At 38.0% G+C, this 17,561-nt stretch overlaps 1 protein-coding gene across 1 annotated transcript; it reads right to left on the bottom strand.

The window, feature by feature from the left end:
• Positions 1–6,634: 6,634 nt before the first annotated feature.
• LOC127873891 (uncharacterized) lies at positions 6,635–14,657 on the bottom strand. Its single transcript, XM_052417993.1, has 4 exons — positions 14,258–14,657; positions 12,492–12,593; positions 10,049–10,105; positions 6,635–7,073 (listed from the first exon to the last, which is right to left on the bottom strand). Exons 1-4 carry the CDS (start codon positions 14,618–14,620, stop codon positions 6,993–6,995), a joined length of 603 nt encoding a protein of 200 aa, XP_052273953.1. The 5' UTR covers positions 14,621–14,657; the 3' UTR covers positions 6,635–6,992.
• Positions 14,658–17,561: the final 2,904 nt, after the last annotated feature.

The following is a 17,561-nucleotide window of genomic DNA, read 5'->3' as shown; positions in this document are numbered from 1 at the left end:
AAGGGTGATTATCACGTACATCCAGTTGATACTTTTACTTCCAAATCTTTTTATCATAATGCAATAAAAGACTGGAATAACTTGCCAAAAATATACGATGCACAAAGTCTAAGAATACGTTCAAAAAATTGTTAAGAAACATTTATTAGAAGAAATGGAAAAAGTTGAGAAACAAGAGTATCTGTATTATTAACTTTTTATCATTTGGTTTTAGATCTGTTAACCATATTGTAATACATTTTTAAAATGTAAATTATATTTCTATACATTTTTAAACTGTAAACCATTTTGTAATACATTTTTAAACGGTGTTTATGCAATCCTGTCAAGTTCATTATCATACGATGTGTTTTCTTATTTAAAAACAAGATTTATTTTATTAATACCATAATATGACATTGTGAGACCGTTGTCACTTTTTTCCATCATATATTACGAATTTATGATATAATATTACGTCACTCAGATCTACATGTGACGACTTTGGACCCCGTTGGAAATAAGTTTTGAACGATCTTTCTTCAAAACTTTACGGGTTATCCAGTGCACTTTTATATCTATATTTCAATATAATTTAATTTTGACCAATAAGTGTGATAAAGTGTAATAGAGTATATTATCTATGATGGTGACTATCTGTGTTTATTTCTGAATTGTTAATAACTGTTCATATGGACTGTAGTATTTTGTTATGTGCACAAATAAAATTATTATTATTATTATAAAATATTTCCGCAAAAACAAAACAACGCCATATAAAAACACATGCTATTCAGAAGCAAGCGTCGCTTTTTATGAAGGAAAAATCGTTATTGTCAAGTCGATTCAATATGTGTTTATTGCCTGATCACATGATTAAAGCTTATTAACATAATCATATATTTTACAAAATAAAATAGGAAATTAAGCACTCCATTCGAAAGTCTATTTAATTGACAGACAAATAACTGAACTTTAAAGACCTACGTTTTCACAAACAAACATATGTATCTGTCAAGTATATTAATGTGGTTGTTGCATCCCAATGTGAGAGCGATAAAATAAATACTGCTATTTTAAAAGCGATGTATTTTGGATAATCTAGGTGCGTGAAAAAAATGGCTACTGCCATTTACAGACCTACGTGTTTCATTCACTAACATATGTATCTGTCAAGAAAATTAATTGGGATGTTGCATCCCAATGTGACAGCGAAAAAATAAATACTGCTGTTTTATAAGCGATGTATTTTGAATCATAAAGTTGCATGAAAAAATGGAACTGGACATGAGACATTCCAAAGATCTATTAAAAATAAGGTACAAATGTATATTAATAGCTCTTTGGACATTCCCATGATAAAATCAACGTGTGGATTGCGCTTATTCTTTTGGTGGAATTAAAAAAAAGGTTTAATATCTCTTCAAACGCATAGAGAGTACTGTAATACTATTTGAATGCTTTAATTGAATGATTCTTTTTATATTCCGTGGACAATAATAATAAGACATTTTAAGAAGTGTTCATACGTTCGACATAACATGGTTTCATACTGGCATGTCACCTAAATGTAAAAGACTGGATCGTCACTGCCCAAGTAACAAAAGTTAGTGCAAACAGAAATCATTTCTCTTAAGCTCAATTTAAGTAATCTTGTTCTATTAGACCTGTGTGTCTGTTTTTGGTAGCCATTTGTCTTTGTAGAATGTACATGTTCAAATCAAACTGCGCGCACAAATGAAATTCAGTCTTAATACATTTGCAAAACCGTTCACAATGAGAATTTCCGATACATCGACAATATACTTTCAAACATAAATCGAGAGTGTGTATTTCAAAGTTTATGAGACCTTTTCCTAGCCAGAGGTTACATAATGTGTGGACCCCACAAATCGAGAGATGATTGGCACTTTCTTATAAAGCGCACTCCGTAACATCATTCATTGGGTTGCTTTCTCTTTTTGGAATGAGCAGTCAGAGAAACTTTCTTGTGTTAAGTGGACGGAATGTAATGAAAGATAATTATTCAGGTGTAGCATGGGACATCGAGGCTTAATAAAAGAGCGCAGCGTCTTAATTGGTCAACACACACACGCTCATCTGGGATGTAGTATAGCGCTTTTACGTTATTTCTTGTTTATGCTGTAAGTGACGGCGTGTATTTACCTGTGCAACATTTGAGTCGGGATGATAACGCACGTGAGAGCTCAGGTATAGAGGGGTATTTCGCAGACACGCACAAAACACACGAAACTCAAACTGCAATCATTTTTCAATGTTAGTTATGCCGACTTTAAGTTTCGAATAAAAATTTCAATTTAACCGAACATGTTCTCTTATATAAAAGCGGTGACTGTTACTTAATACTCAAATTTGTCTGTGGTTAGATCACCAAAATAAACATAATTTATCGCCGAAAAAAGATCATGAAAACACTTTTTAACACGCAATGCCTGTAATACTCCGCCCCAAAATGAATATGGCTTAACAGAATTTTCGCCGAACTAACGATCATTTATAATGTTCGGCATAATTATACTTTATGTGATTTTACGGGAAATATATGATGCGACGTGTTGGTTACATTGAATTAAAAGTTATCAAGCACCATGGACCATAAGCAAAATAAAGTTGACAAACGGTAGTACAAAAGTCAAACAGTAGGATGTCATATCTCTGGAGATTGCTTCGAATGTACCATCATAAATACTAGTAAGTACCCAAAAGTTTTGACTGCTGTTGTGACCATGCGACAGCGATGTGATCTTTCTTAATTATGAATTAACATAATATGTATCAAGTGAGGCTGTTTTTCCCATTCAAGCATCACTCCCACTAGTTTTAACCATTTTTACCCCCCCCCCCTCAACCGAAAGGCTTGTACCGGTAGATTAAGAAATGGTAAGCGTCATTCCGTCCGTTCGTGCTGAGGTGTCACACTATTCAGTGCGAAACTCCTATATTTTGAGTGCGATTTACATAAACCTTTAACAAAGCAATTATCTCCAGGTGCTTCAGCACGGGTTGTCACGGTTTCGCGATTGCTGTATTAAAAAAAAGTTATTTCCGTAGTTTAACCCATTTATGCCTAGCGTCTATTAAAAAGGCCTTGGCAAACAGCGTAGACCCAGATGAGACGCCGCATAAGGGTCTGCGCTGTTTGCTTAAAGGAATTTCTGTACGAAATATTCTAAATCTATAAATAAATATACATGTATTAGAAATCCCTAATTTTGGGAATAAATTGATCCAATTTAGAAGGATGGGAGAGTCCACTAGGAATAAATGGGTTAAAATTATATATGAGCCGTGCTCTGTGAAAAAGAGGTTTAATGTTTGTACAGTGTCATCGAAGATAAGCCTTTGCAGTCCTCACGGGCTAATCAGGGACGACACTGTACTGCAGTCCACATGGGCTAATCAGGGACGACACTGTACGGCAGTCCGCACGGGCTAATCAGGGACGAAACTGTACGGCGGTCCGCACGGGCTAATCAGGGACGACACTGTACGGCAGTCCGCACAGGCTAATCAGAGACGACAGTGTACGGCAGTCCGCACGGGCTAATCAGGGACGACACTGTACGGCAGTCTGCACGGGCTTATCAGGGACGACACTGTACGGCAGTCCGCACGGGCTAATCAGGGACGAAACTGTACGGCAGTCCGCACGGGCTAATCAGGGACGACACTGTACGGCAGTCCGCACGGGCTAATCAGGGAAGACACAGTATGGCAGTCCGCATGGGCTAATCAGGGACGACACTGTACGGCAGTCCGCACGGGCTGATCAGGGACGACACTGTACGGCAGTCCGCATGGGCTAATCAGGGAAGACACTGTACGGCAGTCCGCATGGGCTGATCAGGGACGACACTGTACGGCAGTCCGCACGGGCTAATCAGGGAAGACACTGTACGGCAGTCCGCATGGGCTAATCAGGGACGACACTGTACGGCAGTCCGCACGGGCTGATCAGGGACGACACTGTACGGCAGTCCGCACGGGCTAATCAGGGACGACACTGTACGGCAGTCCGCACGGGCTAATCAGGGACGACACTGTACGGCAGTCCGCATGGGCTGATCAGGGACGACACTGTACGGCAGTCCGCACGGGCTAATCAGGGAAGACACTGTACGGCGGTCCGCATGGACTAATCAGGGATGACACTGTACGGCAGTCCGCACGGGCTAATCAGGGACGACACTGTACGGCAGTCCGCACGGGCTTATTAGGGACGACACTTTACGCAAAAGTTATTTTTTGCTAAGAAGAGACTTTCTTGAAATGAATAATATCATAAAAGCGGGAAGTGTCGTCCCTGAATAGCCTGTGCGGCTCATAGTGAGATTTATGTGCGCAACTCCTACTGGAGACTTTGGTAAAAGTTTTACAGAAAAATTATCTCTAAGTGCTCTGCGCATATTGCCAAGCTTTGTCAATATTTTTTTTCTCTTTGTTAGCAATAACAAACATAAGCTTTTGTGAGCAATCGCAAATCATTACTGTTCTCTTTCAACTGTGCATGGTGGTGGGGGTTACACAATCTATAACATTTTGTTCACATACAAAATTCTTCATATTTGGTTCAGAGACGTATAAACTAATTTATTAGCTTCTCATGAGTGGCTATTTTCTAGCTGTATACATATTTGATACCTAATGTATATGCACATATATGTAGGCCATAATGCCTCACGTTTTGTGTTTTCCGTGCAGGGGTTATATGTGACGTAAATAGGACTTCTTTTCCTGGATTAAAGAAATCGTATAACACCTTAAAGAATTCACTGACTGCTCCATTTTTTCACTTTTACATTTACAAATTCGTTCATTTTCAAAGTAGACCCATTATTTTCGTTCAAAAATCATCATCATCATCATCATCATCATCATCATCATTGTCTGCATCATCGTCATTATCATCACACCCTATAAAGCAGTTAGAAGCGAACTGAGGGACGCCGCCAGAGATCCTCCGGCGGTCAGGTCTGTAATGGGCTGTTGTGCTTAGCTCACCCATGGGGAAGTGTTGTCCACTCTTTCTTATTGTGTATCCGTCTTCTGAAAGCCTAGACGGAGACCTCCCTCTAGCTTGCCCTGGAGCACACTCTTGCCTGGTTACCTCCCTCTAGCTTGCCCTTGAGCACACTCTTGCCTGGTTACCTCCCTCTAACTTGCCCTGGAACACACTCTTGCCTGGTTACCTCCCTCTAACTTGCCCTGGAGCACACTCTTGCCTGGTTACCTCCCTCTAGCTTGCCCTGGAGCACACTCTTGCCTGGTTACCTCCCTCTAGCTTGCCCTGATGCACACTCTTGCCTGGTTACCTCCCTCTAGCTTGCCCTGGAGCACACTCTTGCCTGGTTACCTCCCTCTAACTTGCCCTGGAGCACACTCTTGCCTGGTTACCTCCCTCTAGCTTGCCCTTGAGCACACTCTTGCCTGGTTACCTCCCTCTAGCTTGCCCTGGAGCACACTCTTGCCTGGTTACCTCCCTCTAGCTTGCCCTGGAGCACACTCTTGCCTGGTTACCTCCCTCTAGCTTGCCCTGGAGCACACTCTTGCCTGGTTACCTCCCTCTAACTTGCCCTGGAGCACACTCTTGCCTGGTTACCTCCCTCTAACTTGCCCTGGAGCACACTCTTGCCTGGTTACCTCCCTCTAACTTGCCCTGGAGCACACTCTTGCCTGGTTACCTCCCTCTAACTTGCCCTGGAGCACACTCTTGCCTGGTTACCTGTCTAAACCAAGCAAGCTTTTGCTTCTACACGATTTTTGTGAGCAAGCAAGTGATGCTGTCATGTTCCGGCAGACACTTGTTGGTCTTGTGCTCCATGCAAAGCTTTCTTTGGAGACAATTGTGTTCAAAGGCCTGCATCCCGAGTTCTTTGTCAGAGTGAAGCAAACTGGCTTTGCAATGATCCAATCGTATAGTAGGATAGAGATGTGGAGGGACTTGTAGAGCCTGTACTTGGTCGGGAATGTTAACAGGGATGTTCCCAAGAAATCAAGGCTGATCACCTCTTTCAGCTTTTCGCCATTCATGGTGATGTCTGCACTGGTGCTGTTCACCGTGATCATCAACTTCTATGTGCTTCCCTTCATACTGTATGCTCCTGCTGTTTCATAAAGTCTGTAGGTGAGGGTTTAGAGTTCACTGCTGGAGCCACCTACGAGGTCAATATAATAAGCGAATCTCAAGTTAGAGATGGGTCTGCCACCGATGGATATTGAGATGTGGCAGTCTTGGAGAGACTCCTACATCGTCGTCTTAAGAAAAAGGTTAAACAGGAGAGAGCAGACATCCCTGATGGACTAATACACATGTCCTTTAGAAATCACCCATCTGTCCATTGAGATGTACTGCACTGCTGGCAGTTCCATACAGTTCTTGGATGCCTTGCACCAGCTCTTTGTCAATTTCAAACCCTCTCTGACCTCCCATGACCAGGGATGAAGTTTTTTAACAGCTCACCAGAGCTCGATTGTCACAGACTTGACCTGGTGACCTAGTTTTTGAGCCCAATTGATTGATTTTTTACACTGTCTTGATATTTCCCTGAAAAACCATGTCTCATCAAAACTGAGACATTAATGTGGCTTCTAGAGTGGAAATAATAATATTATTTCAAATGACAGAGACAAGATCTACAATTTTCATATTTAATCATCTTCCAATTGCAGTTTAAACAGAGCATATGCAACCAGGCCAATAATGTTCATATGCCAACTGCAGAACCAAACACTACCATTTCACTTCAATTTTTTTTTTAGAATTTCACCCAATTCTACAGAGCTGGCACCAGTATTTAATACTTGCTCATCTAGACTGCTCAACAAGTTATTTTTGTAATTTTTGTGCAAAATAAAGTTTTCATTTTAGAATTGTGTAGATAGTTCAGAAAAAATTATGATCAATCTGCTTTTACATATAACATTATGATTCATGACAAAGGTCTTTTCTATTTTTCTTTTGTCTTCTTCTATGAATTATAAATGTTAATAATTTAATCACGCAGTGATTTTCTCCTGCTGAAATTGCAGTCTCCAAAAATGGGCTGTGAAGGGAACGTGGAGGCATCTTGTCCCTGAAAATAAATCAGCATACCCATGCTTATGAGATTTTTCTGCATATTAACCCTTTGCATGCTGGGAAATTTGTCGTCTGCTAAAATGTCGTCTGTTGAATTTCTAAATTTAGCATTTTTTTCGATTTTTTTTCAAAGAATACTATCAGAATAGCAAACAGTTTGGATCCAGATGAGACGCCACGTTCTGTGGCGTCTCATCTGGATCCAAACTGTTTGCAAAGGCCTTCAAAATTCGGTTCCTGCACTGAAAGAGCTAAAGTTAGAATATCAATACAATAAGCCCTGATCTCGGAAAACAGGGCTTAATGCATTTTGCATAAAGTTTTGTCCCAAATTAGCCTGTGCAGTCTTGCTTCTGAGATATATCAGTTCAAATTTTGTCACAGACGCATATCATACAAAAAAACTCAGTGCAATAACTCTAATTCAAGAACATGTAGAGTTTGGTTCTTGTGCCTTTTTTTTCCTCATTAATATATATACACCCAATTATTTTCATGTTGAGATCTTGTATAGTTTTTGAGATATAGCCCTGAAATGTTTGTGACAGACAGACAGATTGATGGAGGGAATGAAGGAAGAAGCCAAAACCATATCCCTTCTTCTTCAGCGGGGGGTAAATAAAGAGCATACTTCTTGAAATATATGCCAAATGGATAATTAAATATTAGATTCTAACACGGCACGTGACTTGTTTTCTATAGACAAAGAAGGAAATCAAGCGTGGGTTATTGTGCAATAACTTATGGGCGGAGCTTATACACTGAAAGCACGCGCTGTAGCTAAACAAAACATGCCGATACATTTTTCACCAGCGTAATAATCAGGTATTTTATGAATGAAAGTCACGTGACAAAATACTACGCTATGAACAGAAATGCGTAAAATTGACCCAATTTCCCACTGTGTTCGTCTGCTGCTTCGATACTAAAATGGCTGAAGTTCGAATCGGGGCAATGTGCTCTTATCGCGAATTTTCTTGTAGATGTAACACTCTTGCGTTAATTTAAAGTGTACAATGAAAACATGTTAGTTTACGCAAGTTGTTGTTGTTCTTATTTAACCAAACGCGAGAAATGAAATGGGTTTTTTTCCATCTAGTTTGGCTGTTATTGAGGGCGGAGATCTGATCGACAGAACGGCCGAAAGCTATTTTTATGGGCGGAGCTTCACATAAAATAGTATGCAAGAAAAATAAAATACATTCTATAAATCTTTAGTAAAAATCGTGTTAGAATCGAAATAATTCGTGTACGTTATAGTTTGTTGTCGAATAACCCACGGCCGGAAGTTTAGATGCGTGGTTTCAATTCACTCGTGCTTCGCACTCGTGATTTAATCCCTACGCATCTAAACTTCCGGCCGTGGGTTATTCGACAACAAACTATAACGTACACGAATTATTTCTTAAACATTAGTCGGAACAGCACAATGCAGTCACTTACAAAGTACACAATTTACAATTCATTCATTTTCTACAAAACAGGTCACCAAGACCCTTTTTGAGGCATATATAAGCTAGCATTTCATTTTGTATTACATGTACATACCATACCAAACAGTAATATTGTACATTGTGTATAGTGATGAAACACAGTTACAAGTGGGCGTTGTCTATCTTGCATTTCTGCCTTTTTTCCTATTTTAAGGAAAACGCAACATAAAAACAACTTGCAGTAAACACATTTTCACAAAATAAAAAAAATATACCAAGACTTTTGCAATGGGGGAATGGTTCTCAGAATTATCTCTTAGGTTTTTTTTTGGCATTCAGGAGACTTATATTTCATATTTTCCTTATTTACATTATATTTTGGCCTCAAAAGCAGTGAGACAATGGAGAGGTTGTGAGCTCTGTATATGAGTAGCTCTCTGGGAAAATGGGGCTAAATGCAGTTTTGTAACAGACTAGCCTGTGCAGTCTGCACGGGCTTATCAGGGACGACACTCGCAACTTATATGGAATTTCGCATTTAAAGAAAGTATCTTCTAAGCAACAAGAGCACCGCATAGCGTGGGCCAAAGCTCGGCTGTGGATGCAGTTTTAAATAAATGAAAGCTTGTCAGAATTTTTTTTTTTTAAAGGGATCTTTTCACGCTTTGGTAAATTGACAAAATTGAAAAAAGTTGTTTCAGATTCGCAAATTTTCGTTTTAGTTATAATATTTGTGAGGAAACAGTAATACTGAACATTTACCATGGTCTAATATAGCCATTATATGCATCTTTTGACGATTTTAAAACCTAAAAATTATAAAGCGTTGCAACGCGAAACGATTGAATAATTTGGAGAGTTCTGTTTTTGTCGTTAAATTTTGTGAAACTACAAAGATTGCTTATATAAGGTATAAAATACTTCAAGCATATGTACTCGGCGGAATAGCTCAGTAGGCTAAAGCGTTTTTACTTCAGGACTCTGGCAGGACTCCAGGGGCCACTGGTTCGAAACCTGGTCCGGGCAATGTTCTTTTCCTTTTTTTAATTTTATTCTCGATTTTTTACTGGAGCTTTTACGATCCAATGTTTACATTTATCGATATAAAGCATTTAATGAATAAGTTAAAAAATGCCAAAATCTGTGAAAAGGCCCCTTTAAGAGTTCACAGTGACCTTGACCTTTGACCTAGTGACCCAAAAATGGGTGTGGCGTGTAGAACTCATCAAGGTGCATCTACATATAAAGTTTCAAACTTGTAGGTGGAATCACTTTGATTTTAGAGCCAATGTAAAAGTTTTATCACGGCGGACGGCAGACGCCGGACGACGAGCTGGCTATGACAATACCTCGGGTTTTCTCCGAAAACAGCCGAGCTAAAAATCCAGTCTAAGCAGAAAGTGTCATCCCAGGAAGCCTTAGCTGACTGCACAGGCTCCGCTAATGTGGGACGACTTAAACGCACATGCATGAAGCCCCAATGTGCAAAAGCATGGCTCATTTTCATGTCTATAAATGTGAGATACAGTGTACTCACAGGGTATTTGGGTGGTCTGGAAATGTACACATCAGCTCCATGGAAGGACTCCCAGGTCTGAAATATTTACAACAGATTCTATATACATGTACTGTAAATTCATTTATATCAGTTGACATTAAATTTCAGTTGACATTAAATTTCCCTGTCCTCCGAAAAAATGGATTTTGTGGACACAACTGACACATTCATTCCTTATTTCTGATTTAGAAAAATAGAAATTAGGAAATTCTTTGTGATTTTTCCATGTGTTAATTTTAAATTTGTGGATTGGAAAACACACAATCAATGCAAATTAATGTCCCACAAACAAAATTGATTTAACAGTACTCTGGCAACTTAGCTGGAGCTCTAATGCTCTATTTGTACAATATAAATTAAAGCTACGTTATACACAGGGGCGCACTGTCAACTTCCACTACGTTATACACAGGGGCGCACTGTCAACTTTCACTACGTTATACACAGGGGCGCATTGTCAACTTCCACTACGTTATACACAGGGGCGCACTGTCAACTTCCACTACGTTATACACAGGGGCGCACTGTCAACTTCCACTACGTTATACACAGGGGCGTACTGTCAACTTCCACTATGTTATACACAGGGGCGCACTGTCAAATTCCACTACGTTATACACAGGGGCGCACTGTCAACTTCCACTATGTTATACACAGGGGCGCACTGTCAACTTCCACTATGTTATACACAGGGGCGCACTGTCAACTTCCACTACGTTATACACAGGGGCGCACTGTCAACTTCCACTACGTTATACACAGGGGCGCACTGTCAACTTCCTCTGAATACTCAAATACATCACAGTATATTTTGACAATGTTGGTTCATCTGTACCTTGAACCATTTATTAATCATCTGCCCTTGTATGATAATCAGATGTAAATGTTATAATAATCAGAAATATCATGCAGGTACCTGCTATAACCGAGTGCACTCAGAAACACCTACATAGACAATAATTTGTGTCACCATGGGCCAGTGCTATGGTGTCTTTAATACAAGCAACTGGTAAGAGGTAAGAGGTTTGATCCCCAATATGGGAGTGTTCTTTAGATTTCCCTCAAAGCCATCAAGTACTAGCTCTACCCAGACTCAAAGTTACAAGAAGCTTTGGCTTTGCGAGCTAAAATAAATAAGTTTAAACTTAATATTCTTCAAATGTGTTAAAAATATTCTTGTAGTTGAACTGAATGTAATAAACTATCCATCATCATTGTTTTTTTTTCATCAAAACAATACACAGGTGGACAACACATTTTGACACAAAAGATGCTACTTAACATTTGCAGGGCTATAGATAACAAGCGTACTTGCGTTACTACGCAATTAAAATAACCAAAAACGTAATTAAATTCAAAATAAAGCATACAAAAACGCAAATCCAAATTTAAAAACGTAATTCTCGTAAAAACCCCTGCATCACGAAACGCAATTCTTACGAACACCAGGTGTGTGTTTTAGACTGGTTATTTTCCGTACAAAAATGTACCGCATAGATTATATCCCGTCCTATGAAGAAAAGAAGGCAGTCTTTCCAGCGATAATTAATCTTTGGGGTAGTATTGTAATTATCCGTACACCCGTCCAATTTCTACTTTCATTTTCAAGGTATTCAACTCAAAATGACCCGAAAACAAGGTGCATTGCTTTGAACAGCCATAACTTCATCAATTGTGCAGCGATTTTCACAAACTTGGTCTTATTCAACGCAAAATGAATAACTTTGATCAGAAATTCAGTAATTGTTTGTTATGTAGAGGTACCTTTTTGAATTCCATTTCTATAAATAATATAGTAATCTTAGTAGATTTGTATTATGTTATATATGTCATTCCCTAAATTACTCAATTGAGTTAAAAAACCGGGGGTGAAAAACCCAATTAAGCTCAAAAGTAGGGGGTGAAATTTTTTGCTAAAACTCTATTGAATTTACAAAAACCCTATTGTTGTCAAAAACAGGGGGTGAATTACCCAATATACCCCAAAAGTTATCTTTAGCCCTGCATTTGTACTTTAAAATAAATTTTGCTCTGAAAAAACAAACTTTCCGCTTTTATTTGTTCCTTTACAGAAAGTCTCTTCTTGGTGAAAATCAAGTTCAGGTGGAAAGTATAGTCCCTGATTAGCTTGTGCGGACTGCACAGACTAATCTGGGAGACACTCTACTCAGATGCAATAAACTCTGTATCCCCAGTGCCAGGCTTTACTCTTTCAGTGCTGTAACCGAATTTTGAAGGCCTTTGCAAACAGTTTGGGTGCAGATGAGACACCACAGAACGTGGCGTCTCATTGGATCCAAACTGTTTGCTATTCTGATAGTATTCTTTGAAAAAAATCTTAGAAAATGCTAATTTTAGAAATTTTGCAGACAACATTTTAGCAGACGACAAATTTCCCAGCAGGCAAAGGGTTAAATCTTACCTTGTAATTGAACCTTAGGTGATAATATACAGCGGCGATGCTGACTGCAAATATCATTAACTTAGGTACCATGACTCTTATCCGCAGGGCTGTGCTTGGACTCTGGAAATGCAATATTTAAAAATAATAGTTTATCATTTGCGCCATGTTCTGAGAAAACTGGGCTTAATGCATGTGTGTAAAGTGTCATACCAGATTATCCTGCAGTCTGCACAGGCTAATCAGGGACGACACTTTCCGCTTTTATGGTATTTTTAGTTTCAATGAAGTGCCTGCTTACCAAATATCAAGTTTATGTGGAAAGTGTCGTCCCTGATTAGCCTGTGCAGACTGCACAGGCTAATCTGGGATGACACTTTACGCACATGCATTAAGCCCAGTTTTCTCAGAACAAGACACATTTAAATTATTTTGATATAAAATTATGATTATCCATCATTCGAAGTTTACATTTTATTTCCATGTAAAAATATGCAAGTGTAAGTTTAAAATAAAACCACTTAGGCATGCAAGTTACGTTTTTTCTGTTTTTATTCTGTATTTATTTAAAAGCGTGATAATGTTATTGAAACAATTTTAGTTGTCAAAATGAGGTAAAAATGTGTATAATTGCATTTCAAAATCTTACTTTAATTGAAATAATCCACATTTATCCCTATTCAAATTTTGTTTGATCATATTCATTAAATTTCCACATTTATAAAATGCAAAGTGAAGCATATGACAGGGCCCTCAATCTGTCAAATCCACGGCCGAAATTCGGCCGCATCCCCCCCCCCTGAAAAGTATACTTTTTTCCACCTTTTTTTATATAGATAGATGTCTCATGATTATTATATCTCAATTCTATTTAATTTAATCTTGTCAAACATACTAAATTATGAAATAAGCAATGAATATAGTGCAAACGTGAAAAAATGTAATAATTAGATGGTAAGTAAAAAATCCCCCAAAAGGGAAAACGCTGCGAAAATTCCCCCTGCTATGGGTAGCGACCCGCTTCCCCTAAAATGGATTGAGGGCCCTGGATGACTGCGCTAATGTAAACCCAACACTTTCATGGTATCTGATTTATTTTCAAAGAAAATTCTTTAACTTTTTCACCTGATTACCCGAAAATGTTGCCTGGAACAATCTGTGCGAGCACATCGAGAAATTAGGTGACATGATGCTATACACCTGTTCAGTGGGCTTACCTCTTCCCTATTGGATGCTCATTTAATAAAATCTTTTAATAGTAACATATATGCCGAAATTTTATTTGGACAAATTTCGAACGTTTGTTTTTCCCAATTCTTGAGAACTTTCACAGGTCTATGTTGCTAAAAAGAAGATTGATCAATTAAACCGAAAATTATAAATATGCTATTGTTAAATTGTAAATAGAAGATATAAAAAAGTTTAATTACTGTTTCAGTTTGTATAAATATGTTCAGTGAATCAAATTTTCAAAGTTTTGTTGGCCTATTGCACTCAAGTACTTTCGCTTTTGGATGTGACGTCTCTTTACCAGGTAATCAACGTGCAAAGTGGATGTAATTTGAGGGTGTGTATGGAACTAGTGTGTATGGAACTATCGGCTTCGCGTGGTTATACACGCTCAAAATAACTATTTTGGAATGGACATAACTGGGATAAAAGAAATCTATTGAGGCAACTCGTTTATTGGAGCATTGTTTGCATTAATTCAGAAATTCTTAAACTTGTTTCCTTAACAAGGTAATTGGAGGATACTGTTTAGTTTCAGAGAAAGCAATATAACTTACCACAACATTTCGCAGACCTTGTTCTATCAAATCCCATGGTTTACGATAGATCCGCCTAAATATATTTCGGGGGTACACCTGTTCAATGTATCTCGAATCCGTGTTCACGAGGACTTGATCGTGCAGCCATTGCTTCCTCAGAAACCTGTCCTCCGCTGTCATTGGAGTTGCAAGTCTCTGGCGCTCTAACGGTTTGTGCTCAATACTAAAAGGTGGATACCTGCTACCCTTGTAAACCTGTGTCTCTGTATAAATGCGAATTTTGTACTCCTGTAGCGTTTCATTGGGACGCGGAACGTCGGGGTTCGGCGGTGCAGGAACCTTTCCTCCCTCAGTAGGGACCGGGACGTTGTCTTTCGCCATCTTGGCGACCTTGCAACAAGGGAGACTATTTACGTCAAGGTTAACTTCAACCATACTTCTTTTAGGTCAACCACCGCGCAAAGATTGGTTCCGAGCGTGGCTCGATATCAAATCCCTGCCGTTAAAACAAGCATCGTGGTGATAGCCGAGTCACACGGAACAATCATTTTCACGTTATTATTTTTTTTAATATACGTATTTTTTTTAATTATAAACCTAAGCTTATACACTATTTTTCAAAATATAAAAGAAAATGATATAAAACAATACTGCAACAAAAAATAACATACTCCAGATCTGAAAAGATTTTCTTTTTATGGCAGTGGTTATCGCCAGTAGCCGTCGAGAGAAAGCCGCTGCGTTGAGTTTGCTTTTAAGTATCGGGTCCGTTCGGCTGATAGCATGTTCACCCTTTGTCCGTTCGCCCTATGTTATATTGCGCAAACAGTTCTAGTAGACCTATTGTTAATGTGCTATTATATATTTTATACATATTTTTCACTTGTGAGAAATACTTAGGGTTTGTTAACTAGTAAGTAGTATGCTGTAAGTCCAAATAACAAATAAAACAAAATTGCATGGCAATTTTAATGTGAAGCACTCGATATAAGAATACAAGTAATATTCATCAGTTTTCAAATTAATTATTCTTGCATAAATAATTATCAGACATTGAACAAAATCTTCAAAGAATTATTAACCCCAATTCAGTGTTTAATCAGTATGATAAAACAGTATTTGTTAAAGATCTTTGATCATAATTTACTAACTGTTTTGAATATTCGTATAATTTGCACCATATGAACTGTGTGAGAAAGCTAAATAAGTCTTAAATGTTTACTTAAAAATCTTATTGTGATTTTAAGCTTGGATCGTTGAGCTACAGACATGGGTCTTACACGCGCCACACTTAATTTTTCGAACATATTTCGTTAGAAAACGTAAGATCGCATTTAAATAATGCACCTTAATTTGGACCTGACCATTGACTTAAATGGTGACCATGACCTTTGAGCTAGGGAGACGGTGGTTTATATGACACGTCGTTCTGCGCAACATCAACTTTGTTGGTAGTTGTGAGGCCACATAAAGACTCTTATGGTTAATATTTGTGTTGAATTATTTTCCAATTACACTTTAAATAATATATCAGAAAACTGTCTGGACAAACTGTTTGATGACCACATTTGATACTTAACATCAACGTGTGACCCTGACCTTTGGGGCATTGAGACATGAAATGCCGTCTCGTAAAGGAGTTCATTTGTGGTAAGTTCTTGTAAGTCCGATAGATTATGGCCTTTTTATCCAATGACATCTAATTAAGAGTTACCTTGACTTTTGAAATATCGAACGGTGTGAGACAAGACACGTTGTCTTCTCAGCTTGGATATTTATAGTGTTATTTTACATTGCATGACGAATAATAAAGTTACAGGTTGTAAAGCCTGGAAGGCGCAAATCCCGCACCCATATAAACGCATATGAACCTAACCATCGTGACTGTTCTATCGAGATTAACGCAAAACAGACTCGATAAAAAAGATAAAGTGATGGTAAGTTCAGCTACTAGTATTAAATGAAGTGTTATTTGCATTGCTTTATGATTAAGATGTTTCCATATAAATGTTAGCACCTATTTATGATGATATCGTATTTGATAAATAGTTTTTCAGGCAGTTTAAAATCAACACTTTAAATGGTGCAATGAAATATAATGAAATTGACGCGTAGACTCTTTTTCATTAATGATTATAATATACACATTGTATATATGTTAAATGCATTCTTATTATTTCTTTTAGATATATATTTAAGGACAAGTAGATTTTTTATATTCGGTTTCTTTTTACAACAAGAACTGATTTAGATCATTGTGTGCTTTGATTATTAAATAAGATTGTATACCAACAGTTGCGGATCCGTTGTCGCATCGTAACACAATTTGGCCATACATCAGAGATTGCAGGTTTTATACCCCGCTCAATTCGTTCCCATTAACTCGTCTTTGAACGTTTAACGTTTTGGTAAATTGGCAAAATAAAAAAGGTGCAGCGTACTTGGTGCTTCAAACCTGGCAATAAAGCAACCATGTTCGTCCCTGGAACGGTGCATCTGCTGTTACTCGCATAACCGATCTAACAATTATTGTGGGTAACTTGATCATGTGCTCAAATTTTGGTGCTATTAATATAGGTTGGTCCTACATACATTCAATTGCGCCGAGGTAATTGACGCCTCTCGTATGTGTGCCTGTAAATCATGTTTTATCCCTTTTTTTCAACATGACATTTAAAGGGATCTTTTCACGGTTTGGTAAATTGACAAAATTGAAAAAGTTGTTTCAGATTCGCAAATTTTCGTTTTAGTTATGATATTTGTGAGGAAACAGTATTACTGAACATTTAACATAGTCCAATATAGCCATTATATGTATCTTTTGACGATTTGAAAACCTAAAAATTATAAAGCGTAGCAACGCGAAACGATTGAATGATTTGGAGAGTTCTGTTGTTGTCGTTTAAATAAACGAAACTACAAAGATAATAAGATATAAAATACTTATACTGTGTATACCCTGCGGAATAGCGAGAGGGCTAATGCGTTTTTACTTCAGACTAACTCCAGGACTCCGGGGTCACTGGTTCGAGCCCTGGTACCGGCTACTTTTTTTTTTCTTTTTAAAATTTTATTCTTGATTTTTTACTGGAGCTTTAATGATCCAATGTTTACATTTATCAATTAAAGCTTTTTATGACAAAATTCAAAATATGCCAAAATCTGTGAAAAGGCCCCTTTAACATAAATAGATCTCATAACCGTAACAATAATTTTAATTCATTCTTAAAAGTGCTTAAAATCTAACGAATGTAACCATGCGTAGTGATATAGAATGTATTTGTTTTGGTACGCAAAATAGTCTTTAAAAATTCACACAAAA

The sequence above is a fragment of the Dreissena polymorpha genome, chromosome 3 (assembly GCF_020536995.1).
Source record: "Dreissena polymorpha isolate Duluth1 chromosome 3, UMN_Dpol_1.0, whole genome shotgun sequence".
NCBI classification, from domain to species: Eukaryota; Metazoa; Mollusca; class Bivalvia; order Myida; family Dreissenidae; genus Dreissena; species Dreissena polymorpha.
This window is presented reverse-complemented; position numbering and strand designations above follow the sequence as displayed.

What these genes read in the sequence shown, in the direction of transcription:
- LOC127873891 (XM_052417993.1), bottom strand. Translation starts at nt 14,620, where the DNA reads ATGGCGAAAGACAACGTCCCGGTCCCTACTGAGGGAGGAAAGGTTCCT. An exon ending in AAGGTCTGCGAAATGTTGTG is followed by an intron (nt 12,594 to 14,257) that starts GTAAGTTATATT and finishes TTGCATTTCCAG; the next exon opens with AGTCCAAGCACAGCCCTGCG. An exon ending in CCAGACCACCCAAATACCCT is followed by an intron (nt 7,074 to 10,048) that starts GTGAGTACACTG and finishes ATTTATTTTCAG; the next exon opens with GGACAAGATGCCTCCACGTT.